Genomic DNA, 27,532 nt, shown 5'->3' on the forward strand with positions numbered 1-27,532 from the left:
TCTGAAGTCCTGACGTTGAAAATATATATTTTCCAGAATAAAAAAAAAAGTATTTTTGTGTCATTGCTATGTAAAAAAGTCCAACTTTACATACATTAAATAACAGCTAGTCCTATATTATACATTGGGTCTAAATAATCTGTGTAAAATAGGAAATTAACTAAAAGAGGAAATTATTTTACTAGGTAATGTCAGTCAATTACAGAAAAATTATTATGGATGTTAAGTGTAACTGACACTTTCCACCAAAACACTGAGTCTCTTTTTCAAGGGGAGACTTCAGGGGTTTTCCAGAAAATTGTCTCAACAAATTCTGGGTTCCCAAAATTGGCCAGCTCCTCTTAACCAGATAAGGGAGTCGCTGAGTAGGCTATTTTGGTTCCAGAACTGCTGGTTCTCGATTAAATAGGTTAAGGGTTTAAGTGAAGCGCATTGGTTGATCTGATCTCACGCGTACACGCGACAAGTTCCTCATTACTACAGAAAATGTGTCACAAAAAGTCAAAAGATTTTGCACAATATGTTTGATGTTTGGGAAAAAACAACCTGTTAAACCGCCCACAACGGTAATGTTGATGTTTTCTCCAAAATAATTTGTAGGCATATTATGTTCTTTTCGATACCACGCGGATAGAATACCCTTGATGACATGAATAGCACTTTTGGTGATGCAATGGATCGACTAACATTGTCATACTGTATGCTACTACCCCATACGGAAATGTAATATATGGGGCAATATATGTATGTAACTATGTCTTTTATGAGCATATATGTTGTAAACATATATTTAGTTTGATCAACACATATGTAATTGGCCGTCTTTTCCTTAAGTGGAAAAGAGTTCTATGCCGTCATGACTCCAACTAGTACTGTTCATAACTTTACAAGTGTCTGTTCTGGACTTGGGGTCAATGAAGATACCGTTGGTGAACTGTCCTGTAAAGTATGTCTCTGGGTGTGTGTGTTGGGGGCTATAATCGTATTATATTATATTAGAATTGAAGAGACATTTCAGAACTTTGAAGATGCCAATTTATCTCAAAAACACCAATATTGATGCCTTCTCTAGACTGTAAGACTTATTAGATGAATTGTAATGTCAAGAAATCAAAGCCTTGCCATTTTTTCACAAACATTTTGATATGACCATGTAGGGTAGGGTAGGGTACACCAAGCAGTTTATTCTTCTTAACCTTTATAATTACCACAATATTCAAAAATAGATTTAGATTTGGTTCTTAACTTAGCTAATGATTTGTCGCAAATACAATGCTAAGATACTGTTTGATTAGCCACATATTTTGTTGATTGCTGGTGTCAAGGGATGAAAATGCAATGGTTGAAAGGAGTTAACAATGTGCCATTGCAACTGATGTTCAGTCAAAGGATTTAACATTTTCACATTTATGAGCTAGGAAACTGAAACTAAAAGTCACCCAGACTTTCCCCAGTTTAAAGTTTAAAGAGTAGTCATTCCATTGATTCTCATCTGAGATTTGATTGGATTTAACAACTTGTCACTCTCACCTTTTTCTGCTCCCTTTGGCTGCATAGGGATAACACACTTACACTAACAATAGATTAAATTACAATGACAGCCGATAACATCTACAATTGTAAAAGTGTCTCGTAAACTAAAACTGAAGCTTGAAATATATTTATTTTCCAAAAGCTTTATAACTAGCTATAATCATCTAAACATGGTTCAGTTGTAACATTCCCAATAACTGTTACACATCAATTCATGTCTGAAATTGACTGAACTATTTTCTTAGTTCAACACACAGACTATAAGTTGTTTGAAATAGCCAGTGCGAAAAGACCAAAATGTAAAATGTAGGACTTGCAAAGCAAGGTGGTTATCACTGTAATAAGCTGCACCAACAAACAAGATGACATTCGATCAGTTCGGACCAGATGTCCATCTCAGAAGTTTGTACAGCACAATACAGTTGAGTTTAGCTCTGTACAGTAAAGTTTACAGTTGAGTACACAAGAGATAATTTTACTTTACGGTGTTCTTCTGTATTTTACTCTGCTGAACTATGGCTTATTTACTGTACTCAGTTGTGCTTTGCTGTACTGTGCAATCAAAACATGAAAGATAGGCATCTGTGATTGGTTCAGATTTGTTCTGGACACGATCCCAATGGTTCAGATTCATGGTGGAGAGACTAAATATCAACATCCATGAACACTGGTGTCAGACGATGCGCAACACTGGGCTACATCTTCAATAATTAACGACTTTAGAGGTTTGATTGAGCAACCTTTTTGCATGTAACATACAAGCTTAATGTCTCAGGATTATTAAAACATAAAGAGTAAAAAAAATGATTAAAATAGAATGTCCTCCTGGTAGCCATCAGATCTTAAATTATGTTGGTTTTTTTTTTAAGTCTGCAGTGTCTTATATTCCTTTGATTTATAAGGCCAAAATCTGGTACATAAATGATCTAAGATTTCTAAAAATCTGGATTTGTAAATGTATGGAATTACTTTCTTTTCAATATTGTAGGGATGTTTTGGTTTATAGCATGTTAAACCTTTCCACTTTCAGTGTTGAAGCATAATCTAGACAGTTGTTTTGGTCATAGTTCTATTCCTGAGATTTATTTGGCCCTCTAGTTTCATGCAAAAGCCATTTAACTGCAGTGGTCAGACTCACCACAAAACATGGCTATGTGGCTACACATACTGGAATGAGGATGAAACGGTGTAGCGGGAAGTAAACATTTTGAGTGATCTACATGTATCTATCTTAATGGTGGAAATAATAGTTTTTGCATTGTCATGCCTTTTTAGACCTGAGAGACGAGATGGTTGTGTAATTTATTCCAGCAACTTTTTGAAAAAGTTATTTTGTTGTGTCTGGTGACTACAGTATGGCTTGTGCATGCAAATGATAATAATAAATATATCAGCAATTGAACATTAAACACATTGGCAGCTTTAAGACAGGCAGACATATTCTGAACTTTTATCCAGTAATCGTTCTATTGACCAATCCCATCAGATTTTTTGCAAAGCTGATAAAATCTGAGTCAGAATTTGTCTGCCCCAGTAAATGCAGCCACATATGGCCTTTCATAAAACAACAGTGTATCTATAGAATAACAATAGTCTAGTCTAAACCTAAAACACTTACTTAACACAATTGGAATACATATTGTGTTTGTAAATACAGAGTGAACCATTCATTCCAGTGTTTGGTTGTAATGCAGAGAAATCATCTTCTGATGATCTGGGCACCTAATAAGGGCACACTGTTACCATAGCTGCCATGGTGCTCCATGCTGAAACCACCCACTCACACATCCATAAAGTTTGTAAGAAAGTAGCAGTGTTTATACAAATGATGACCTACAACCTTAGATCAGAATAGTGTACCAATGTCTCAATTCCTCTCTCCATACAGGCCAACTTCTGAAAGAGCTCTGTATAGGAACAGTGATAAGAGGTTAAGTTCGACACATCGTTAGTATGCAGGTACTTATTTCATGCTAAAACAAAAAAAGGTTTGTCCAACTTTCTGATGTCCAGGGTATAATTGAAGGCACGGTACATACTCTGCGTATTGTAATTTCATTAAAATATCACTGAAATAAAACCAGTGTGATAATTACATACACCGCTACAAATACAGTATGTATTAAGAGTGATTGTGTTGAATAATGATGGTGGGAGTTCACAGCAAGGAGCGAGTCGGGTCTTAGTATGATTTTGGTGGGGGCAGAGACGAGAGGTCCCTGTATGACATGATAGTGGGGGTAATAGAGCGTGACCTCAGGGGCTGGAAGTTGGCATCCCCTCCACTGATTGTGGTGCTCCTGTGTGATCCAGCGTCCAAGTTGGATGAGGCGTCGGGCAGCAGCAGAACTTCCTCCGGCAAGGGCGGAGCCCCCGGGTCTCCGGGCCTTGGCAGCGTGGACGAGGCCTGGGATGAAGACACGGCCATGCTACCCCCTCCCGTGGATGATGACACCTCCTTCCCTTGGCTCAAGTCAGCAGGCAGGTTGAGGTACTTCAGGGAGTCAGAGGTGGCTGAGCTTCCCTCTCCGTGGTACAGCATGGTAGATGCCAGGTTGGACTCATGTGACAGCGTCTTGGAGAGGTCATTGGTGGCCCCGGAGTCCTGGGTCGGCAGGAAGCCCAAAGTGGAGCTGGATGCCCCTGCTGTAGGGCGCAATGGGAGATGTTCATGATAATTTTACTAAGACAGTGTTACCTCACTGAGCTAAAGCCAATTAGTTAGCTCTGGGAGCTTCGGGAAATCTTCAGGCTCAGGCAAATGTACCCGTTATTCAAGCGTGGCTCACCAAACCACCTCCATTATAAAACAAAGAATCAAAAACAACACACAACCACACACACAATGTACCTCTGAGAGCCTCTATCCTCTCGTTCTTCACTTTCTGCACCTCGTCAGTGATCTTGGTGATAATGAAGTTCAGAGTACGTCCCTGCTGAATGGACTCAACCAGGGCGTCCAGTCCCCGGGGGTTCTCAGCCAGGTAATCCAGCAGCATTCCCGTCCTCTTGCTCTGTGTGGTCCTACAGCTGATCTCCTCCGCGTCGTCCCGCGTCAGGATCTTACGAGAGCGCAGGAAGTCAAAATGACGGTCTGCCCGGATTTTGTCACAGAGGTACGGCCGCAGCCTCGTCAGGACCTGGACAGACAAAAGAAAGAGGGGAACTGGTTATCTTGTTTTCTCTTATGTTCACATTATTCATAGATTTTGTTTTATAAAGTGGTTGTAAACAGGGGACTTACTGCAGATAACTAAGTACTGATGGTAACATTATATTAGCAAAGGACTGGTAAAAAATTACATTGATGATTTGTTGATGATTTAGAGAAGTGAATTACAAATAGGCACAAGACATAATGAAGATCTGGGGAAATTGTATTTACCCTAGAAAAAAATGAGGTAGCCTATAGGGTGCGGCGTATTCACTTTCACTTCTTCATATGCCCACATAAACATTTAAAATTCATATCTCAGTTATTAACAACTATTCGACTTAATCACTCTCTGGGAACAGACAGTTTGATTGAGAGAAATTATCAATAGACTTACCTCTTTCTTAATATCGGCCATTTCATCTTCTGTCAGGTGAGGAACATCCATTCTACTCACCCTACCTAAAGTTCAAATTACCGTCTTCCGGATACTTTACGAGATTAAAAAGTTACACAAAAAATATTTCAACCCCAAACTTCCCTCCTGCACACGGATAATGTATTTTCCAGTAACTGTTGTATAATATTTCAGCTTTTTGTCGATACAACGCAACAGCCTGGGTACATAAACGTTTCTCATTAGATAACTACTGCAAATGGTCACTTCCTGATTCTATGGACGGGTTTACGCAAGTTATGTACGTCTATGGGCAAGTAAATCATGAGTGCTTTTCATGTAGCCTCGTGGCGCTGTCAGCGCGTAAATGTGTGCATGTAATCCACCATTCAAATAATGTAGTTTATTGTGCAAGAAAATGGCGTTGTGGTTAAACTTAATTAATTATGAAAAGTTGTATTTCAAGACAAACACTCAAACACTCACTTTATTAGATAAACCTTTATAGCATCAGGTAGAGAAACTTGTTTTGACTCCATCCGTTTAGGCAGATCGATACCATTCTGAAGCACATCGCTGTTGTAAAGAGATATTTGAGTACTGTGGCTTTTCTGTCAGCTTGGACGAGTATGTGGCCTCTCATTAATGTGCTTTCGCCCACAGAACTGCGGCTGTGTATCGCACTACTGCGTGTACAATAAATCTCAGGAGATTTGTCGTCTCTGAGATACTGTAGCCATAATCTGACAGCAACAATCATACCACATAAAAATCGCTTAGATTACGCGTCGTCCACATGGTGGAATAACAACTAAACCTCTTGACCACGTTTGAATACTCTGTATCAAATTTTTCGGTGTTAGGGTATAGTTGTTTTAACTAGCAGGTTAAGACCCCCCCCCAAGATCAGACATATTCATTTGTATTTAATGAAGTGTATTTTTTAGGAAAGGGGCATTTTTAGAAGATATATCGCCTAAGGGTTTTTAAGAACTGGCCCTGGTTTTTTTTACACCACTTACATTTTCCTTACATGGCATTTCATACAGTTAAACTAAACTTATTATCGTTTAAATAAGGCAATGTTTCAAATCCCAGCAATCCTTATAATGAAATACAGAAGAAAACGTTTTTAATAGTTGGCTGAGAAGGTGTGATGGTACAGAGGAAATTTGTAGTTGATTAAGACTAGTGGCAGCCAGAGGAGGTCTTAAAAAAAGAATGGTGACATTTTGTGAGAGTTACCCCAGGGGGTGTTCGGTCCCATGTTACCCTACCTAATAAAATGGCTGGAGAATCTATATATAACATTTTCCACAATTATTTATAATGTTCTTTGACTGGTACGCTGTAAGATGGGGCTACTATACTGTAGGAAACTGCTAAATAAAATAAATCCAATTTACATTACCCCACTTTATCCTTTGATTTGGACTTCAGTACTTTAATTTCAGCAATTAGTGGGCTAATATAATGTGTAACATACAAATTCAAGTATGCCTTCTCTAAAAAAATTCTAATTTAACCATTGTTTGACCAGAATTATTCCGTGAGTTGGATGGATGTCAGATTTACAGAAATTTAGCTAATGTGGTACTGAGCTGAGTTTGAAAAATCATGTTCAGTAATCATTCTTCTGAAGGTCCCTGTAAAAGAATGATATTCAGGATGAAACATGGAACTTAATGCAAAAAGTAGTCCCTCCATTATGTGGTCTGGGTGCAACAGAAACGCGTAACATAACTTGTCAGTTTCTAAAGTCTGATGTAGCCTGGTCTATGCCCTGACATAATTCTATATCCTTTCTAAATCATGTCCAGTCAATTGTATTTTCTAAAGATGGACTCCAATCAAGTTCTAGAGACAACTCAAGGATGATCAAAGGACCTCACTCGACGTACCCATATATACTCAGAATTTGGTCAAGTTTTACAAAGTTTTCTGTTCAAGCATGTTGTCCTGAAATGAAGGACAGGGATAAATCATAATCACTTTTTCTTTGATGTTGGTAGAGATAACTACCATGTTCATCCTGAATGGAATGTTCCTCCAGGCTTTCCTGGAGACAAAAGAGATTCCAGAATGAAAGCACACAAGAAACAATACAAATTATCTTGGAAAACAAAAGTTCAATGCTTGTTTAACTAATTTCCAACATTAAAGTGTTCTTTGTTTGGCTCACTCGACAGCGAATAAATACATCAGATCTCTTTCATATATAAAAGAGAAGAAGGGGTCAGCAGTGATACAACTCTTATATTAATCCTAGTCTAGGACAAAAAAATCAAGGTCAGTGAAGAACACAATTGATCTTGATGTTTTAGTCCTAAACTGTTTGGCCACAAGTGTCCTAAATTGGCCTCAAGTGTTTAAATGTCTGAAATGATTCATCTTAATTCCTCTTTTTCTTGTCTAAGGAAGTTTGTAAGATTATCTTAAAATACATTTTTTAGTTGCCTCCTGTACTGAGGCATGCTTCTTACGGAGCCACTCCTTAGTTGCCCTGGCTGTGTGTTTCGAGTCCTTGTCATGCTGAATGAACCAGCCACGACCCATCTTCAATGCTCTTACTGAGGGAAGGAGGTTGTTGGCCAAGATCTCGCGATACATGGCCCCATTCATCCTCCCCTCAATACGGTGCAGTCGTCCTGTCCCCTTTGCAGAAAAGCATCCCCAAAGAATGATGTTTCCACCTCCATGCTTCATGGATGGGAAGGTGTTCTTGGGGTTGTACTCATCCTTCTCCTTCCTCCAAACACGGCAAGTGGAGTTTAGACCAAAAAGCTCTATTTTTGTCTCATCAGATCACATGACCTTCTCCCATTCCTCCTCTGGATCATCCAGATGGTCACTGGCAAACTTCAGACGGGCCTGGACATGCGCTGGCTTGAGCAGGGGGACCTTGTGTGTCCTGCAGGACTTTAATCCATGATGGTGTAGTGTGTTACTAATGGTTTTCTTTGAGACTGTGGTCCCAGCTCTCTTCAGGTCATTGACCAGGTCCTGCTGTATAGTTCTGGGCTGATCCCTCACCTTCCTCATGATCATTGACGCCCTACAAGTTGAGATCTTGCATGGAGCCCCAGACCGAGGGAGACTGACCGTCATCTTGAACTTCTTCCATTTTCTAATAATTGCGCCACAGGTCTGTGAGAGCCAGAATTCTTACTGGTTGGTAGGTGATCAAATACTTATGTCTTGCAATAAAATGCAAATTAATTATTTAAAAATCATACAATGTGATTCTCTCACAGTTGAAGTGTACCTATGATAAAAATGACAGACCTCTACATGCTTTGTAAGTAGGAAAACCTGCAAAATCGGCAATGTATCAAATAATTGTTCTCCCCACTGTATAACGTTTTTATTGTAGTGGACATCCTGTCACCCTGTCTTTTTTACTTAGGCATGTCATATTGGAAAAATAATTATCTAGATTATTTTTTTATTAAATGTATTTAGAATAATGTCATTCCAAATAATTTAGTGAAGCTAATACAGGAGGTCAATTGCTTTATTTTCCAGTCTACTGCCGTTTTTGGTGCAAATATCAGTTGTTTGCTATCATGCATTTTCCCACATAATTTACATGACAAAGGAAAAACAGTCTTTAACTGTTTGCTGTACATTTAGCAGCAATAATACAAAATGCTATATTGAATAATTGAATAGTCACTGCTTTGGCTGTGGTGACTGAGCTAGAGCATGTACATGCATTTGTTGCAAATGCAACAGTGAATCAGTTCATTGGTAAAGAATATGCAATCATTGTTCATGACACTACATTTAAAAATAGACCTGAAAATCTTGCTTCAGCTGTCTGTAGCTTTCTTCCCATTTTTCTGAATAATTGAAGCAAAAGTTGCCCAATTAGGCAATCCTTACTTGAACGTGGCTGACAAATTAGCTTAGGTTTACATGTAAAGGCCAGATGTATAAAAAAATGAATGTAACGATTGGATATCATGATTTAGATTTGGATTATCAGTAACATTAGTCACAAAGTTCTCAATGAATTACTATAGCCTTCTTAGTTGCATCTCAGAAAAAACCTTCAGGCCACTTATGCAACCAGGTTATTGTGAGTTTATTTTTCCCCTCAAAGATTTCAGTTTGTTTTCAAATTGAATTGTTCTCGTTATAGGTCATATTAAAGGTGGAAAAGGTTCTGACATGATTTACCTTTGTCTCGTTCTTTTACATCATAAAAACCCTTTTTTTTGTAGACTTTCTATATTCACTGTATAGAGGTTTTGGAGCAACACACCTAAATTATGTCTTTTTCAGGGAAGGCCTTGCTTATTTCAGAAAGAGAATGCAAAAGCACATTCTGCACGTATTACAACAGCATGGCTCTGTAGTAAAAGAACCTGGGTGCTAAACTGGCCTGCCTGAAGTCCAGACTCGTCACCCATTGAAAACGTTTGGCACATTATGAAACGAAAACTACAACAAAGGAAACCCCGAGTTGTTGAGCAACTGAGAAAATGAAACAGAGAAATGTAATTGTTTTTGGAACATGCCCATTTTGAATTTGATGCCAGCAACATGTTTAAAATATGTTTTAGTGTTTATCTGTGCACCTGTAGCACTTTGAGATGTGTTCTTCACGTGTAAAGTGCAATACAAATAAAACGTATTATTATTATTATTAAAAAAAGTTGGGACTGGGGCACTTTTAGCAGTGTGTTGCCTCACACAGTGAACTGAGGAGACCAGTTGCGGTAGTTTTGAAAGTGAAATGTTTTCCCCATTCTTGCTTGATATAGGATTTGAGCTACTCAACAGTCAAATTCAAAGAGGGCATATATTTCTCAAGGAACAATAAAATGTCTCAATTTCAACATTTGATATGTTGTCTTTGTACCATTTTCTTTAAAATACAGGGTTTAAATGATTTGCACATCATTGCATTCTGTTTTAATTGACATTTCAAGCAGCATCCCAACTTTTTGGAAAATGGGCTTGTAGATGTTTTGCAGTATAAAGGATGTATGTTTGCTTATTAAATAAGATTAATTACTTGTCTTTTAGTCATTTAAAGTGATTTACATGGTGCCAAAGTCAAGGGACAGCAGTTATCAGCACATTTCCAATATGAGCCAACAATAACATGTCAGCTACCAGGGAACTGGAACTACCTATAGAGCAGGGACCCACCTCCTCTTTCTGTAGTAGAAGGCCTCCTCTGGAAAGGACATTTAGTTATGCCATAAAAACTCTGCACAATATCAATTATACATTTCACTGAAATGAAATTTTATAGAAAAACAGTCAATAGTTATGTACATTATATGAAAATTAAATGTATTTCTTTATCATACATTACATCAATTAGTTCTTTCAAATGACATACATTATTATAAATATTCTTAAATAAGGCTCATTGTACAGTACATAAAGTATGATTACACCAACATACTACAAACACACAGTTCCTGAGTAATTATCATTTTAAAAAGTAGGAAGACCCAAAACTAGACGGTGCCCGAGGTAGTCCCTCGTCAAACATGGTGGCATAGGAGTTCTTAAGGAAGTCTACGTAGTTCTGAATGCTCTGTTTGTGGGTTTCTGACTGGTCCAGGCTGAGCTGCAAGTCCTTCAGACGCACCTCAAACTGTTTTTCAGCCTGGAGTGCAAAGACAGAAATGGGGTATTTTAATGAAAACAAAAGGTATTATACAATGTCTTCAACAGTTGAAAGGGAAATGCTTTATGGTTTGCAAGAGGTTATTCTTGCTACATGATTGTCTCTGAACGATACTCACCGACTGCTTGTTTTGTTTGAGCTTTTTAAGTTCATTCTCTCTTCTACACTTCTCCGCCTCCAGTTCCAGGATTCTAGCCTGAAGGGAACTTTCTCTGGATATGGCATTGTCTTTTACTTTGGACACCTTGGCCACGAAGAAGGAGACAGTGAGATGCAGCAAAAAGTCAACAAAAATGTGTAGCTACACTACATTCCCCTCTGGGAACGTGGTTCCATGAAATATATAGCATACTCCCTTCTGAGCATTTACTAATTTCCTACTACAAACACTTGAGCGGTCAGAAGAAAATAATACGCTGAGCATGTGAGTATTAAAAAACGGGTCTACATCCACATATGACATTGTATCCAGGTGATATGAGAGTACCTGCATCCTGACATCAGCCAGTGCTGCCTCTAGTTGTCTGTTGAGAGCCTGACAGTCTGCGGAGCGCTGGTCCAGCTGTCTGCTACTGTAGTGCAGCGCCTCCTCCTGACCTGCCAGCCTGCGGACCAGTTCCTGGTTCTCCCCGTGAAGCTCCTCCATCTCCCTGGAAGCAATAGACAGCAGTGCTCAATAATGGGCCCATCTGGCCACAAAAAGATGTCGTAACACATTCGTAATGCAGAATATAAACACTGCATACATCTTCAGGAAAAAAATAAAATAAACATACAGGCTGAAAAACTATACTATTCTTTAATCTTAAATGTCACTGATTTACTGGACAGATGAGAAATGAGAGTCTAGTTTCAAAACCTCATCCTAACAATGAATTGGTCTAACATATCAAATGATGTCTAGAGGAGAGAAAGAGCAGACTTTTGAAGGGAATCCACTCTGCGTTGCAGCTGTGAACTGTCCTCATGGACAGAGTCTCTAATGTCCACCGATGCCCTCATCTTCTCCCCCTGCCTCTCCACCTGGAGAAAGAATGATCATCGGTCTGAATCCACATTGTGCCGTACAATGTGCGTGTTCAGTAAACGGAGGTGTGTACGTACCCACACACGCTTAATACAGCACACGCACCAAAGCACAACATTGACATGAGCAACACAAAGAAACTGTTGATTAAACAGTGTTGAAACATCCACAGAAACTGATTCCCAAAGCATTTAGGGTGATGTTCGAGGGGTTTACAAACACGGCAGCACACAGGGGCATAAGGTAACTTCTTTCCACTGCAATCGGAGCACATCCAAACGCAAACCCCAAACACTATTATGATAACTACAGATGCGGGTTGAATGCTAGGGAGGGGACACAGTCACACACAGGGCCTGACCGCCCCCTGGTGGCTGAAGGTGCTAAATGGCCACGTTATATGTTGTACACTATTGGATACCACAGGGCTTAGCTGACCATCTACAGGTTATCCATCTTAACATTCACACCTTGACCTGGAGCTGTCTAATGGCTTCTGCCTTGTCTGCACATCTCTTCTCTGAACGCTTCAGGTTGTCCTGGCACTCGGCCAGACTTTGCTCCGTGGCGCTCAGTAAGTCAGGGTACTCCTCCAGCTCCCTGACGCGCCCCTTCAGCTCCAGTCTCACCTGGGGTACGGGGGTAGGGGCGTGCAGAGCAGGATGGCAGAGAAAGGAGATTAACTGACAGGCTGCCCCTCCAACTAGCCCTCACTACTTGGACTGTTTCTTTGTTAACCTTTATTTAACCAGGTTTAGTAATTAGGCTTATTTAGAATAAAAACCTAATTGTTATTATGAGCGATCCATTGTTTCACGATGTTGTTGGATCAAGGGAAACTTAGAGGGGTATTCCACCCCCGTATTCACAAAGCCTGAACTCCAATCAATTCGGTAAAAGGCCAGGTTGTATCGATGATTTTTTCCACCAATCTTACCCAAAGATCTTTCAACTATATAACTACTTCACACGTCGATATTGACTGTGTTAATATTGTGTAAATAAATGTTCTAGCTACATAACCAGAGGTATGTTTGAGCCAAGCTAGCCAGCCTGTCTAGAAAGAACATTGCATTGTGGGTTTCAGTATCAGCTTGAGTCGCACCACATCTCATTTTGCTTGCTAACTTACAATAACTATGATATGCAGACACATTTCACAACATATATTGTTGTCACATATTAATAGAATATAGCATATCTTAGGATAGTTCATATTACTATATGGTCCAGTTATATATACCAAACTATTAACGTTCCCATCCTATGCACAAACCAGACAGTATTACTATTGTGATAAGCTAATCTTCTACCAGTGTGGTTGCCAGACACCATTTATTCTACCTCTAATACTGGACCATACCAGCCAACCTTTACCCATGTTTTTTTGTTTTGTTACACAGGTTGAGTAGGCTCTCTCTTGCTTCAGTTTCAAAGGATGCCAACCAGATTGAGGTCAAGCTCTACACAGAACATTGCTAACAGGAGACCTAACCTTCTCGACTTCTGCTTCTCTTCCTTCTCTAATGTTCTCAGTCTCCAGTAGGACACTCCCCAATAGTTTTTTCAGACCATCCACCTCTATTTGAAGCTCTGCCACCTGAAAGAGATGTGCCATAACACAGGCCTTAACCTAGAAGTCTCAAAATCTTTGTACATGAATAGTAACTATGGAAACGTGGGTGTGTGGGTGTGTTGGGAGGTGGGGGGACTCCTACCTCCCTCTGACACTGTTCTGCTTGCTTTTTCCTCTCCTGTGAGACAGTCTGCTCATCTTTTAGCTCAGCTTCAGAATGGACCAACTGCAGCTCCAGCTCGACGATGGATGCCTGGAAACACATATAGAAATACATCATCCTGAAAGTCTGGGGAATAAATCACATACATATATTGATGTTTGGTTATTTGTATCTGTCTAAACTAAATCAATCAACTATGACTTGTGCACACAACTTAAAAGGTACATTGACTATTCAGTTTCCCACCTTAAGAGTTGCATTCTCAAGGCCAATGTCTCCATTTTCTGCATTGAGTTTCTCCACTTTCAGAAGTAAGACTTCATTTGCAGCAGTGAATTCATCCCTCTCTTCCTGTAGCTTTGCAGTAATGTCTAATACTTGGCTGTAATGAAACAACAAATAAGCAAATGCCAGTGTCCCACACATACCTTCTTAGAGGAGAAAATCTGATGATCACCATAAGACTGGGATTAACATCACGCTCCAATTTTGCATTGCACCTAAAATGTAATACTGAAGGTTGAAATGACATACTCTGTCAGTAGTCTTATCTGTGCATCAAGCTGTACTCTCTCATCAGCTTGCTGCTCCTGTTGTCCCCTCCATGTGTCCATCTCAGAATGAGCCTTGGCCAGCTGAATATCCTATATGCCATCATATCACACAGCACAACACAAAGCTGCTCACTGGCAAAAACAACCAGATACCATGTTCAGCATAGGTAGCTCTAGTCATATGGGTCACCCCATTTCAAAACAGGTTCGCCATACTTAACACAACCTAAATGTGTGTCCAGCAAAAGGAATCCTAACATAACCCTACCTTCTCCTTCAGCTGAGCGTAGCATTTATCCACAGCAGCTTCAAACCTCTCAGCCCTCTGTTTCTGGGCACGGGTGGCCTTCTTCAGGGCCTCTTTCTCCTGGGCTGCCTTCTCAGACACACTGGAGATCTCCCCCCTCAGACTGTCTATCTCCAGCTTCTGCTCCATCAGCTGCCTCTCCAAACCCTGGAACCATGAATAACCAGGAAGATGCACTCGGCTTTCAGTCCATCTTAAGCAAACAAGTTACCTTAATGGACTATGCATATATTGGAAAGGTCATAGAGCAATGCTGTCTATCACTGTGCTTTCACTTGTCCCAGAAAACACAAAGGCTGGAAGCACAATACTGAATAATGCATGCTGTCTCTTCTGTAGTCTCAGGCTTATTTGGCACTCTAGAATTTCATAGACATGCACAAATATTTCCTAACTGAGAAAATCCAAGTGATTTATTGACTAATAGACTGATTGATGAATGTGCGTGGTACCCGGAGCTGAACGGTCAGGCGGTTGTTGTCAGCCTCTCTGCTCCGTAGCTGGCCCTGCAAATGAGCGCGTGTGGTCTCCACAGACCTGGTGGCATGGACTGCATTCTCTGTGTTCTCCTGTGGATCGTCAGAGGACAGAGTGTGAGGACACTGTTTAGACATCATCTCGACCTTTGTCAAAATGTTTGAACTAACAAATTCTGGCCATTGCTTTTGCATTTCAAGCGAAATAAAAGGCCAATGTTTACCATCTCTCTCTTTCGCAAACCCATGAGTTCCTCAACCATTTTCTCTTTATCATTCAAATCTCTTTTCAAATGCTGGTGGAAACAAGAGAACACAAATGTGTATTTACATTTCAGCACCACTGCAGTTTGAAATGCCAAATGTATGTAGTGTACCGTAGCAGATTGTTCTCGGTCCTAGCCGGCTTAAAAAAATAGCTAACTTCCGTACACATGGATTGATTTCAATACCAAACCACAATGAAGCAAGCAGCATCATGCAGTCTTTGTGATATTCAAATGAGATGCAGTTTACCACATTGTCACACTCAGCCTGAGTGAGCTGCTGCAGTAAGACATCAATGTGTTTGTCTGTCTCCATTCTAGAAGCCTATAACACAGGAGAGAAATAAGCAGAAGTCAAATTGTTCCTTTAAGCTACAGCAAAGAAAATAAATAAGAAAACAGCAAAGTTGTAATATCATTTGGTAACATTAAGATACACAAAGAAGTATTTATGAAAATAAAATATGTCCAATGTAGTTGGGTTCAGATGCAAAATGCTGCAGATATAATGCACTTAAACTATTTATAAGCTTGATCCCCTTAAGAGAGGCCCTCCTGACCAACCTCGGCATCCTGCAGATCTTTAAGCTGCTGTCGAACAGACTTGTTGATCCGTTTAAAAACCTCCAACTTCTCCAGGAGAAGGCCTCTCTGCCTTGACATCCGATGTTTGTCAGAGGAGGAGTGTCTTGAGTCCTTTATAACACAATTGTTTAATATAGCCTTGGACGCACCGTTACCATAATGAACAATCTGAAAATAAAAACTGATGCCTCGTCAGCACATCGATTACAAAAGATCACACATACAGCAAAATCACCATCCAGAGTCTCCTTGAACGACATGAGCTGTATGGCTGCAGAGTTGGCAGCTGCTTCTGCATCCATCAATGATTTCAACAGGGGACTCTTACTGACGGTGGCACCACAGTCTCCGTAACTACATAAAAACATGATAGGATTACACATTTGTTGTATTGACATGTAAAACTGTTTGTGGACCAGGGTGTGTGTGTGTGTGTGTGTGTGTGTGTGTGTGTGTGTGTGTGTGTGTGTGTGTGTGTGTGTACGGGCGCACGCCACACTTATGTGTCATACCACACTCTTCACTATCCCTTAATAAAAAGGACCTCACCAGTTGCAATCCATGTCCGGGGTTTTGGTGTAGACACTACTGCGCATCCTGCTCCCTCTTCCAGACTCTGAGAACCTGTCTAGATCATCCTCCAGAGAGTCTTGGTAGGTTTCCTCAGGAGACATGGCTCCCATTCCTGCAAGGTGGTTTAGAGCACTAAATCTAGGGTTATGCTTGCTAAAATATGTTTTTATAATAAGACAACTAAGGATGGAAGTGATATCAAAGTATTAACATTATTGGTCCATAGACAACATGTTTTTTAAAGCTATACAAAGACAACATCAGATTCGTTATATACAATATAATGCAAATACTAGTACAATACTTTTAGCTAAATAACAGTACGACTGGTCTCTAACAAATACATTCTTCAAGACATGTTCATGTTCTGTCTTTATCAATGTCGGTGTTCTTTTGATAATTAGTAGTTGAGTTAGTAATCCAATCTGACCTTCACTGTCAGTCAAAGAACCGTAGCTAGCTAGCAAGCAAGCTAACGACATAAACAAACTAGGATTTCGACAGTTTGTACATTAAAGTATGCTTGCAGGTTCCGCTGAGCTTCCTACCGTAAACAATAGCAAGTTAGTTAAATGCTAACTAAGCTAACTAGTTGTCTAGGTTTTATAGAATGACAAAGACCGAACGCAAAACCAAATGGAGTTAGCAAAAGCTAGGCAATATACATATTCTACGGTCAAGACGTAATTAGCTAAGTATGGTGAGTGGTGTATGTATGTTCTTACCTTCATTCACTTTTCTTAACAACTGATTCTCCCCGTAGTCCAGTATAACAAAATAAATCGAGTTCGTTGTACTGATTGGTTGATTTGGGTCCTTCCTATTTACTCTATGAATCGTGATTGGACATAAAAAACCGTAAACATCCCCTAGAGAGCATGGTTGTTAGCGAACAAACCCGAAGTGCGTCCCTTCCAGGGATGAATGGTAGTCAATGGTGCTCATGTATTGTAATTTCAAATGCATAACAACTGATGCACGGTAAAATAGCGTTAATTTTCAAGGACCAAAGCACCAGTTCCAATCCAAGTGCAACTGCGCAAACTCCACATGCATACATTCGTCTCTTGGTAAAAGGTAGTGCTTAAAATCCCTTAAAATCGGTAAGCAACTATGCCGCTTGTGATTTGTCAGTTGCACTGTGAAGCATATATTTTTAAACCAAACATCCAAACCAAAAGATAAAATAGTCCCTCATAGAATCACACTGGAATTATTGTGATGGGATTAATGGCTCCACAACCATCATGGTTAGAAGATAATAAAAAAAAGGAAATAACCACATGTATAATTACAATGTTTAATGTTGTATCACAAACAGCCATTTGCGGAGTTTGATAAGAACATCAATATATTTTCTGTAGTTTCATCTTCAGAAAGCTTTATCCAGCATGCAACGCATAGTAGGAAAATGATTAAATGTGAACTCTGAATTCAATTTCTCAATTACTTTTTGAATTAACAAATTTTGTTCAACCTGGTTATAGCCACTATAACTCAAATTCCCACAGGCCAGTTTTCTCACTGTCACCTGAGCCTTAAGTACCAACCAGCACATCAACAAAGGAATGAGAAATGTTCATTTATGAGAATGGAGAACCTTCGTAATGTCAATGGCAGAACTTTTATGGGCAAAATATATCTAAATCTAAATGCAAAGTCCAAATCTAAGTCCAAAATATATGACTTAAAAATGATGACCAGACTGGATTTTTCCATAATAAAATTATGAAACCATTCTTATCTGATAACATCTTTTGTTGAATAAAACATGTGAATTAACAATCGGAATTCATTATGACATTGATTTCCCCAGTGAAATTACAAAAACACAGTCACCCCAACAAACAAGCTGTAAAAACATTGGACCACTTTAATTTGGTGCCTGTCAAAAGAATACTAACATTCATCACCCAGCCCACTGTGGGCAATGAGTCATGCTATTGTAAGTCATTCAGTCAGGGCATGCACTGCATAAACAACTGTAGCATCACTGTGAGTTTGTTAGGTGAATAGAGAATCGAAAGCATCTTTTAAACATAGGTAATAACATCAGAGAAATGTTACATCGTCCTGAGACTCCACCCAACACCACTGAGCATCATACCCGAACAAAACCTTACTACTGGGCATGCTCTGTTCTTTCACCCCCACAATGTTCCCATCAATGGCTTCATCCAGTGTCAGCCTGTGGCCTGTGGCTTTAGAAAAAGCAGTGTTGGGGAGCATATTGAAGTTGCTATGCCCAGTGACGCTATTTGGTGCTGGCCACTCTTCCTCTTCTTCTGGCCCTGGCTCAGTTTTTTCATTGTCGTTGATGAGGGGACTCTGCCGGTCAGATAGGCCCAAACATAGGCCCTCACAGGATGGGGACATGCCAGGCCCAGGTGTAGGCCCTTCGGTCAGGCTACTCTGGCTGCCTGTCAGGCTGCTGCCTCGGCTGACCAGTGTGCCCCGCTCCTCCAGCAGCCACCGCACAGCCTCCAAGCCCTTGTATAACGCCACCAGCTGGCGCAGGATCTGTACATCTGTAGCACGCAGACAGACCTATAGGATGTGGGAAATGAGCAGGGGGAATTTACAGAGCCTTCGGAAAGCTTTCAGATCCCTTTATTTTCTTCATGTCTTGTTTGTGTTATTAATTTCATTTATAATTGATTACATATTTTGTCATTAATCTACACATAATACTCCATATTGACAATGTGAAAACAAGTTTCTAGTTAAAATAATACTAGAATTAATAATAGTATGTAAGTATTCATGATAATAGTATACAAGTATATATAAGTATTCACACCCTTTGCCATGACACACATGAAGCATCTTGAGTCCATTGATCATTCTTGATATGAGTCTAGAACTTGACTGGAGTCCAACCGTGGCAAGTTAAACTGATTGGATGTGCTTTAGAAAGGCTATATAAGACACCACACTTCAAAGTGAACCAAGCTATGAAGTTCAAGAAACTCCATAGATCCCTGCAAACTGGAGAAGGTTGTCAAACGTGTTAATACATTAAAAAGTTCCCAGGAGCACAGTGGGCTCTATCATTGTGAAATTAATTCCTAGAGCTGTCTATCCTGCCAAACTACGTTTAATAGGCAAGAAGGGCCTAGGTCAGGGAGGTGACCAAAGTCTTTCTTGACTGGTGAACTTAGTTTGTCCATTAACAGAGCTTCTGAGTTTTTCTGCAAAGGAGAACCTGCCAGAAGGATAAACGTCCATCAATCGGGCCTTAACAGTAAAGTTGCTGAACAGAAGCCACTCCTGAGAACAAGGCATATGACATGCCACCTCAAGGATTCTGACAGTATGAGGTTTTCTGGTCTAATGAGACCAAAATGTAACTATTTGGCCTGAATGCCAAGCACAACATCAGGCAAAAACAAAGTACCACTCATCATCTGGCTAATATCCCTATGGTTAAGCATGGTGTTGGGAGCATCATACTATGGGAATGCTTCTCAGCACCAGGAACTGGAACACTGGTCATGATTCAGAGCAAATACATAGAGAGTTCCTTGAAGGAAACCTGAACCAGTGCGAACAGAACCTCAGAAGGGGGCAAAGATTCATCTTTCAGCAGGACAATGACCCAAAGCACACAGCTGAGACAACTCTAGAGTGGCCTCAGTTTAAGTCTGTTAGTGTCCTTAAGTGTTTCAGCCGATCAAACATTTGTACTGAATACAAGGTTTGGCTATTTATGAACATATATGACATAATATAGTTTTTATTCCCTTAATTGGCACAAAACGTGTTTCTGATTTGTCATTATGGGGTATTATGTGTTCACTCTGTACACTTTTGTTGTCTATTTTGTAGATACACACAGTATAAAGCAAATTGTAATTTGGGACAGGTTATAACCATCTGTTTTGATCCGTTTTAATAACTGCATTTCGCGACGATTCTGGGACATGCAAATAAAAGTTTGTCTCAAGCCCTGGATGTAATTTTTTTCACGTTGGTTGTACTTTTTCCTTAAATACTGTAAAATGAATTGATTGAGGTGCTGAAAACGATGACGATAAAAGAATAGCATAAAATCGGTCATCGGTATGCAACTATGTTGTTTATGATTTGTATGCTGCACAGGAACAGAAACCTGAAAATGTGTTGCACATGTTTTAAATATACTGTTTCATCAATATTTAGATTGCATTTCCCCAAAGCTGATCATTGTATAACCGCCCGGGACAGCCGAGTAATAAGACCGGCAGTGAGCTCATCCAAGAGTGTCCGCAAACCCTCAACCTTTAATATTCCTCCCGTAGCCAGGATATAGGCAACGAGTACGACCAAAACCTAGATTTAAAAACGTGGTAAAATCAATATGCAAATTAATAAGTTCTTTGTTTTAATATTTTATTTTGCATAGGAATTCTTACCATCTCCCGTTTCAAGTTTATGATCTTGTCCGTCAGACTGTCGCTGGTGCCGTGGTCTATCACCTGCGGATCGACTGAACTCCAATTCAACAGCCCCTCCGGAGTTTTCATCCCGAATTTACTTTCCAGCTCTATCAAATCTGTAAACGACTCCTTCAGATTCTCTTCTTCCATAATAAAATATATTACTACACAAAATATAATGTAACCCTACTTGAATATAGAATTTTTAAAGAACTATATTTTGTAGTGGTTCTTAAGCTATTCTGTGTTCAATAAAACATTTAGTGGTAGCCAATACACAACCCAACCCAGGCTACACATCACATGTGACACAAAACAGCCTGCCTGAAAGCAGTCAACTTGAAAAAAAAGACCTCACGTGCGCATGGTGTTCCTGAACGCTCCATAATGCACCAGGATTCCATTGACCGACGGGTTTCAAAAGCAGTCTGAGCCTTTGCAAAAACGTGGGAAATAACTATAGTTGCTTCAATGGCCGGATGAAGCGTCTCAAAGGACATCGATTGAAATACTGTCAGAAAGATCCGGAGGGCAGGTGACGTGCTGAGGCGAAGCCTAATCGACATATGTGAATTGGCCTATATTAGCCTACCTAGTCCGCACAAGAGCATCAGGTGTGCCATGTCGTTAATGTATAGCAGATTTAGCGCACTAAGCGAGAAAAACACAAGCACGCGTGCAGAAATGTGAAACTATAACGTGCTTATTTAAATGCAATCTTGATAATGAAAAATATGTCCAATTAGGTTGGATTGGTTTATTTTATTTACACATTAACGAATGTCGATAAACTAATCTGGCGTCAAAAAATATGCTGCTTAGCCTATATTCAAGATCCAGAGTGACTTACGTGTCATGTAACGTTAGAATGGTCACCGTTACAATCTGCTATTGGTTGTCGTTATTTTTTTTACTAACAAGACATGAGGGACTTGCATACAGACGATGCAGCGCAGGTGCACCCGGTTGGAGGCAAGGGCCGAAGATAGACCAACAAACCCAGATGCCTCACCAACTGTACTGACACAACTTCTTTACCAAACACCTCCTGGTGAGAGAGAATTGTCAGTGAGGATGCTGATTACTTTATCCATTAGGGAAAATATTTTTGTGTCATATAGCATCATGACATTACAAGACCAGAAATATACCCTGTTTATTTTTGTTTAGTCTGTCATGTTGTCCTATATAGACACAGATCCTTCTGTAATGAGGGCAATGGTTTAGGGAGCTTTCAGCTCTCACTCCAAGATGGTTTCAGCTTTCAGCTCTCATTCAAGGCCGATTGCAAGGCCATTCATTTTGATTTTGCATGTCAACATGGCTTTATAAATTGAGAATGACTATACTGTAACTGTATGTTACAATTACAATTGTTCATGTTGATGTTTGTATTCTGAAATGGTTCCACTGTAACTAATGATAAGCTGTTCCACAACCAAGAAAACCAGAGTTGGCCCAGGGAGTTAATGACATCCAGGACTTTATTAAGTTATGGGAGAAGAAGCTGTGCAATGTGCACGGAGTGTGTGATATGTCATAGAGGAGAGGTTTAAAGACTTCAAGAAAGTTCTGATGGGAAGACATACTCTCATACTGGTGATTGTTTAACTCTGGAACAGGAGGCATGTCACCATTGGTCAACCCGGAACCAAACTCAATGTAATTGGTCAGATTTATTTTTATGTAGTCTTTCCATGAGATATTAGGGAAATTAACATTTTATGTTAAAAATTATGGTAATCAATCAATCACATATTTGCAGAATTTATACTACTCTTTTACTAGAAAAGTTGCCATTGATTAGCCTGCAGCATAATACACTGCATCCTACTGCTGGTTTGCTTCTAAAGCTGGCTCCCTGAATTAGAGACTAGTTGCTGCTGGAAGTGGTTTTGGAGGGCCAGTAGGGGGCACTTTTCCATCTGGTCTAAATACAGCTCTGGAAAAAATATGGACCACTGCAGAATTATCAGTTTCTCTGGTTTTACTATTCATAGGTATGTGTTTGAGTAAAATTTCAATTGTTGTTTTATTCTATAAACTACTGACAACATTACTCCCAAATTCCAAATAAAAATATTGTTGTTTAGAGACAACAATATTGTTGTCTCTTTTATTTATTTGTAGAAAACAACAACTGGTCAAAATAACCAAAAAAATATGCATTGTTTTCAGACCTCAAAGAATGCAATGAAAACTAATTTATATTTATTTATATTTAACAACAAACTACCAATGTTTCAACTTAGGAAGAGTTCAGAAATCAGTATTTGCTGGAATAACCCTGATTTTTTATCACAGCTTTCATGCATGTTAGCATGCTCTCCACCAGTCCGTCACACTGCTGTTGGGTGACTTTATGGCACGCCTGGCACAAAAATTCAAGTAGCTCGACTTTGTTTGACAGCTTGTGACCATCCATCTTCCTCTTGATCAAATTCCAGAAGTTTTCAATGGGGTTCAGGTCTGGAGATTGTGCTGGCCATGACAGGGTCTTAATCTGGTGGTCCTCCATCCACACCTTGATTGACCTGGCTGTGTGGCATGGAGCCATTGTCCTGCTGGAAAAAACAATTCTCAGAGTTGGGGAACATTGTCAGAGCAGAAGGAAGCAGGTGTTCTTCCAGGATAACCTTGTACTTGGCTTGATTCATGCGTCCTTCTCAAAGACAAATCCGCCCGATTCCTGCCTTGCTGAAGCATCCACAGATCATCACCGATCCTCCACCAAATTTCACAGTGGGTGCGAGGCACTGTGGCTTGTAGGCCTCTCCAGGTCTCCGTCTAACCTGTTTGGAACCATCCTCGCTGTGCACTTCACCCCAGCTGCTGTTTGCCATTCTTTTTGTAGGTCACTTGATGTCATCCTACGGTTGTTGAGTGACATACAAATGAGGTCATCTCGGCCAGTGGACAGTCGTTTTCGCCCTCTGCCAGTCTGGAGCTTTGTTGTCCCCAATGTCTGTTGCTTGACCCTGTTTTTATGAACCGCCGTCTTTGACATTTTCAGGATGGAACCAACCTGACGCTCACTGTATCCCTCTGCCAGTAAACCCAGAATTTAACCCTTCTTTTCCTCACTCAAAGCTTTTCTTTTCAACTCTTTTGTGATGCTGAATAGTTAATTTTTTATTCAAATTACCTTTGAGGTACTACTTGCACTGTTTTTGCCATCCAGCTGGTCCTATTGCAAGAGGATAGTGATGACCACAGCAGTGGTTTTTATACTTTTCCTAATTCAATTAGATCAGGTAATCACCTAATCAGTACCTCATTAAGTAAAATGAGGCGTGCCTGTGTTGGAATGTAACAGAGACTGGAATGGAATGGCTGCCATACATGTAGAGATGCTGATTTAAAATAAATTAGGAGTAGTCTCTTAATTATTTCCAGATCTGAATATAAAATCCCAATGCCCAGGGTATTGAAAAGGAGGGGCAATTTCTCTGCATAGGGTGCCGTCTTTTGATTGGAACGTCTTCTGATTGGAATGAATGAAACAGGTCTCCCGATGTTCTGTGGTCACTAAACATCCCACGGTAGTAGTGATGCTAACCGTGATTTCCTGGCTAGATGTTCGATCTGTCTGTCATACCAATATGGCTGCCTAATCATATATAATTAACCCCCTTCACCAATGAATATATCCTAGGTTGTTGGTGTAAATTTAAATGTTTTCTTCAGTCATCTTATTATTTATTTACTGTTATTTTAACTGATAAGTACTTTACTGTAACATATCCTGGATCCCTTATTAAAGCGTGTAGCAACACAGTAGCATGGATAATCTCCCTAAAAAGTAGAAACCTTGTGCTCCACTGGGGAGAATGTGATAGATTTGTAAATGGCATTATTGGTAGTTGTCATTTCATGTGACAGAAGCAGACCACTCCAGGCACATAAGCTTATGGGAAGGCTGGAGTTCTGTCCGAGCTGCTGGATGAGAAGAGGAGGAAGTGGCCCACCATGCTGACCTGAGCGCTGGGGTGGAACACTTCCTACAGCTTAGTGGTCAGTTAGCAGTCCCTTAATGAGAATACATATCTGATTAGCTACACACAGGGGAGCCATAACGTATTCATTTATAAAAGCAATATATCACATTAATTGATCAGTAGGGGTGGACTTGTGGTTGTTTGATGTTTCCCTTTCTCTCTTCGGGACAGGAGTTTGAGCCCTGGTATCTGCAACCTTCCAACATTCACTGCATTGGTCAGTCACCACGTTGGTATGCTAGGACCCGACAACCTCTTCACAGGCCGCTGAGATAAGCCAACCGTCTGTGGATATTTTGGTGTCTTTGTAACTGCAACATGAATTAAAAACGATGTCAAAGTGTGTAACGTGTATACAGTATGTCACAACAGTGTGTACACCCCTCACATTTTTGCAAATATTTGATTATATCTTTTCATGTGACAACACTGAAGAAATGACACTTTGCTACAATGTAAAGTAGTGAGTGTATAGCTTGTATAACAGTGTAAATTTGCTTTCCCCTCAAAATAACACAACACACAGCCATTAATGTCTAAACCGCTGGCAACAAAATTGAGTACCCCCCTAAGTGAAAATGTCCAAATTGGGCCCAAAGTGTCAATATTTTGTGTGGCCACCATTCTTTTCCAGCACTGCCTTAACCCTCTTGGGCATGGAGTTCAGCAGAGCGTCACAGATTTCCACTGGAGTCCTCTTCCACTCCTCCATGACGACATCACAGAGCTGGTGGATTAGAGACCTTGCGCTCCTCCACCTTCCGTTTGAGGATGCCCCACAGTTGCTCAATAGGGTTTAGGTCTGGAGACATGATTGGCCAGTCCATCACCTTTACCCTCTTGGCATGTTACTGTCATGGCATGTTTTAATGTGTTATTCAACCTAACACCCTGCTTGCATCTGTGCTTTAAGGAAGTCCCTTGTGCTATTTCTGAACAAATGTTATTTTACCTCCTCTATGCCATAGAAAACAACCAGTCTAAATGTGGACTATTTTTAAGCCAGCTAAGGTCTTGTGTGGTCTTCATTTTAATAGATTTTAAATGTTGACATCCACATTATCTTCACCTGAACCAGACCATAGTGGGTGTGAGTAGTTACAACAAGGGCTACTCAGAAGAAGAATGTTAATTCTGGACATCGCTACCACTTTGCCCTGCATAATCAGATATCTACATAATCTAGACATCACAAGATCAAAGGAAATGTTATGTAAGAGTGTCACGTTCTACACACCTGTAGGTCTGTGGTACGCCCTTCATGGATTGTACCCCATTCAACATTATCTTTGATAATGTTGAATTCATACATTCTGATCTTATTTGATGTTCTAGGAGGCTGAAACCTTTTGGATTTGACCATCCTTATTCCTAAGGCCTTAACCTAACCCCAGTTAAACTCAAATGTGACAACAGCATTTTTCCCAATGTGGAAAGTTCCTGGAAACAAGCACACAGACTTTTGTAAAAATAAAAATGGCCTTTCCCTCTGCATCTTGTAGACCAAATCTGATTTACTTGTTATGTGTAAAAACGGTGCTAGAGGGCAGTATTACTTCATGACGTTCCATGTTAGGTAACCAGAAATTGAGGGGGGGAAATGTTTATTCCCTGCCAAAACTGAAATATGAAACATATTTTACCTCTCACAGTCATAGTTTGCACATAGATTTGATATGAGGCAAATCTACATATAATAACTACATTTGATGATGCAGAAACATATTGACAACAGTTCTTCAAAGATTGACAGAAAAACTAGGTTAGGAAGGAGTGAACTTAGCAAGTGTAAAATGTGGTTAGAAATACTATAGGGAACGGTAAAACCTGAGTCCCTCCTGGCACATGTTTTCAGTGAGGTGTATGATGACCTTAGCTTCCACATAACGTGATGTAAAGGGTGTCTATTAAAATACGGCACACAGAAAGCATTGTGTTAACTTTTTACAACTCTAGCAGCTGACTTCCAGTTTTAAGGAAATCGTTAAGTTAAGCAAACATCTGAAATATAGTCTAGATGTAGATCTAATTGAAAGGCCACCATTATAAGCAGATAAGGTTTTACTACAGCTGTCAGTGCAATTAAATGTGATTTATTATTCATGAATCATTAAATTGCTGTGTGGTTTATTTGGGGAGTAACCCTGGTTTTCTGCCAACCCAGATGGGGCTTATTGAAGGGCTCTGAGAAGTGGATACAACCACAACCAGTGACACTAGTATGAAGAAACCGGGACTGGACTCTATTTCACTTACTGTACACACGCATACATTATGTACGCAATCAGACACAAACACACCAGCATTTATTTTAATAAAGGAAGAAAAATATTCCATGATGATGTCAAACTGTGGCATATTGTATGTCTTTGTGCACAGCAAATCAGAGGTCAAAAAAGCACTGTGTTACAAACTAGGCCACAAAGGAAATCCTCCTGGTTCACATGATTTGTAGAAGGGCCTCAACCAGTGAGGTATCAACTAGCAGACAAAAGCTGGTTAAGGTGGCTGGGGAGCTTTATGGGCTTTATAGCACAATTAGACAAGAAAATACTCAACAAACTCAACCACCAGTTAAAGTTTCCCGGGGAAAAAGAAACACTCAAGTATTGAGCTCTCAACATATCCATGTCAGAAACAACTGTATCCTTGAGGAATTTGATAATTGCTCATGTTCTCCTGAGGGGTAGTTTGGCACACGGCTTTAAATGAGGCAGAATTTGGAAAGAGAGAAAAATGCAGAGCAGGATATCAGCAAGTAAAAGCATTGTTTCTAGATAGATTTTCCTCTTGCATATTTATTTAGATGGCTCTAGTCCATACAGCTGGATTTAGGTAGGATCTGACAGAAAGAT

General features: G+C 39.9%; 3 protein-coding genes and 1 long non-coding RNA gene across 10 annotated transcripts; 1 reads left to right on the plus strand and 3 right to left on the minus strand.

Annotated features, from left to right (window-relative positions):
- Nucleotides 1–1,159: 1,159 nt before the first annotated feature.
- On the minus strand, nt 1,160–5,363 carry bcl10 (BCL10 immune signaling adaptor). Its single transcript, XM_010886804.3, has 3 exons — nt 5,085–5,363; nt 4,385–4,673; nt 1,160–4,179 (listed from the first exon to the last, which is right to left on the minus strand). Exons 1-3 carry the CDS (start codon nt 5,133–5,135, stop codon nt 3,716–3,718), a joined length of 804 nt encoding a protein of 267 aa, XP_010885106.2. The 5' UTR covers nt 5,136–5,363; the 3' UTR covers nt 1,160–3,715.
- A 5,016-nt stretch (nt 5,364–10,379) lies between these two features.
- Nucleotides 10,380–17,184, minus strand: LOC105020109 (outer dense fiber protein 2). 4 transcript variants are annotated; one of them, XM_010886826.4, is made up of 17 exons: nt 16,987–17,184; nt 16,238–16,373; nt 15,913–16,042; nt 15,668–15,799; nt 15,354–15,428; nt 15,062–15,133; nt 14,814–14,930; nt 14,323–14,508; nt 14,035–14,144; nt 13,747–13,882; nt 13,480–13,590; nt 13,257–13,361; nt 12,232–12,390; nt 11,657–11,757; nt 11,222–11,384; nt 10,853–10,978; nt 10,380–10,713 (listed from the first exon to the last, which is right to left on the minus strand). In XM_010886826.4, exons 2-17 carry the CDS (start codon nt 16,369–16,371, stop codon nt 10,534–10,536), a joined length of 2,037 nt encoding a protein of 678 aa, XP_010885128.2. In that variant the 5' UTR covers nt 16,372–16,373; nt 16,987–17,184; the 3' UTR covers nt 10,380–10,533. The 4 variants fall into 4 exon arrangements, with proteins under 4 accessions (XP_010885128.2, XP_010885119.2, XP_010885155.2 ...); XM_010886817.4 differs by lacking the exon at nt 16,987–17,184 and adding an exon at nt 16,692–16,922; XM_010886853.4 differs by lacking the exons at nt 12,232–12,390; nt 16,987–17,184 and adding an exon at nt 16,692–16,922.
- Nucleotides 17,185–17,611: 427 nt separating this feature from the next.
- LOC105020204 (leucine rich adaptor protein 1-like) lies at nt 17,612–21,579 on the minus strand. Of its 4 annotated transcripts, none has more exons than XM_020043708.2 (3): nt 21,038–21,579; nt 20,656–20,795; nt 17,612–18,808 (listed from the first exon to the last, which is right to left on the minus strand). In XM_020043708.2, the coding sequence occupies exons 1-3, from the start codon at nt 21,243–21,245 to the stop codon at nt 18,314–18,316; spliced, it is 843 nt and encodes a 280-aa protein (XP_019899267.1). In that variant the 5' UTR covers nt 21,246–21,579; the 3' UTR covers nt 17,612–18,313. The 4 variants fall into 4 exon arrangements, with proteins under 4 accessions (XP_019899267.1, XP_019899263.1, XP_019899276.1 ...); XM_020043704.2 differs by having other exon boundaries at nt 20,656–20,822; XM_020043717.2 differs by having other exon boundaries at nt 21,033–21,088.
- LOC109615144 lies at nt 21,136–25,025 on the plus strand. The gene is made up of 4 exons (XR_002196129.2): nt 21,136–21,214; nt 21,622–21,730; nt 24,562–24,693; nt 24,849–25,025. It is a non-coding gene; the product is annotated as an uncharacterized LOC109615144 (long non-coding RNA).
- Nucleotides 25,026–27,532: the final 2,507 nt, after the last annotated feature.

This window comes from Esox lucius, chromosome 3 (genome assembly GCF_011004845.1).
Source record: "Esox lucius isolate fEsoLuc1 chromosome 3, fEsoLuc1.pri, whole genome shotgun sequence".
Taxonomy (NCBI): Eukaryota; Metazoa; Chordata; class Actinopteri; order Esociformes; family Esocidae; genus Esox; species Esox lucius.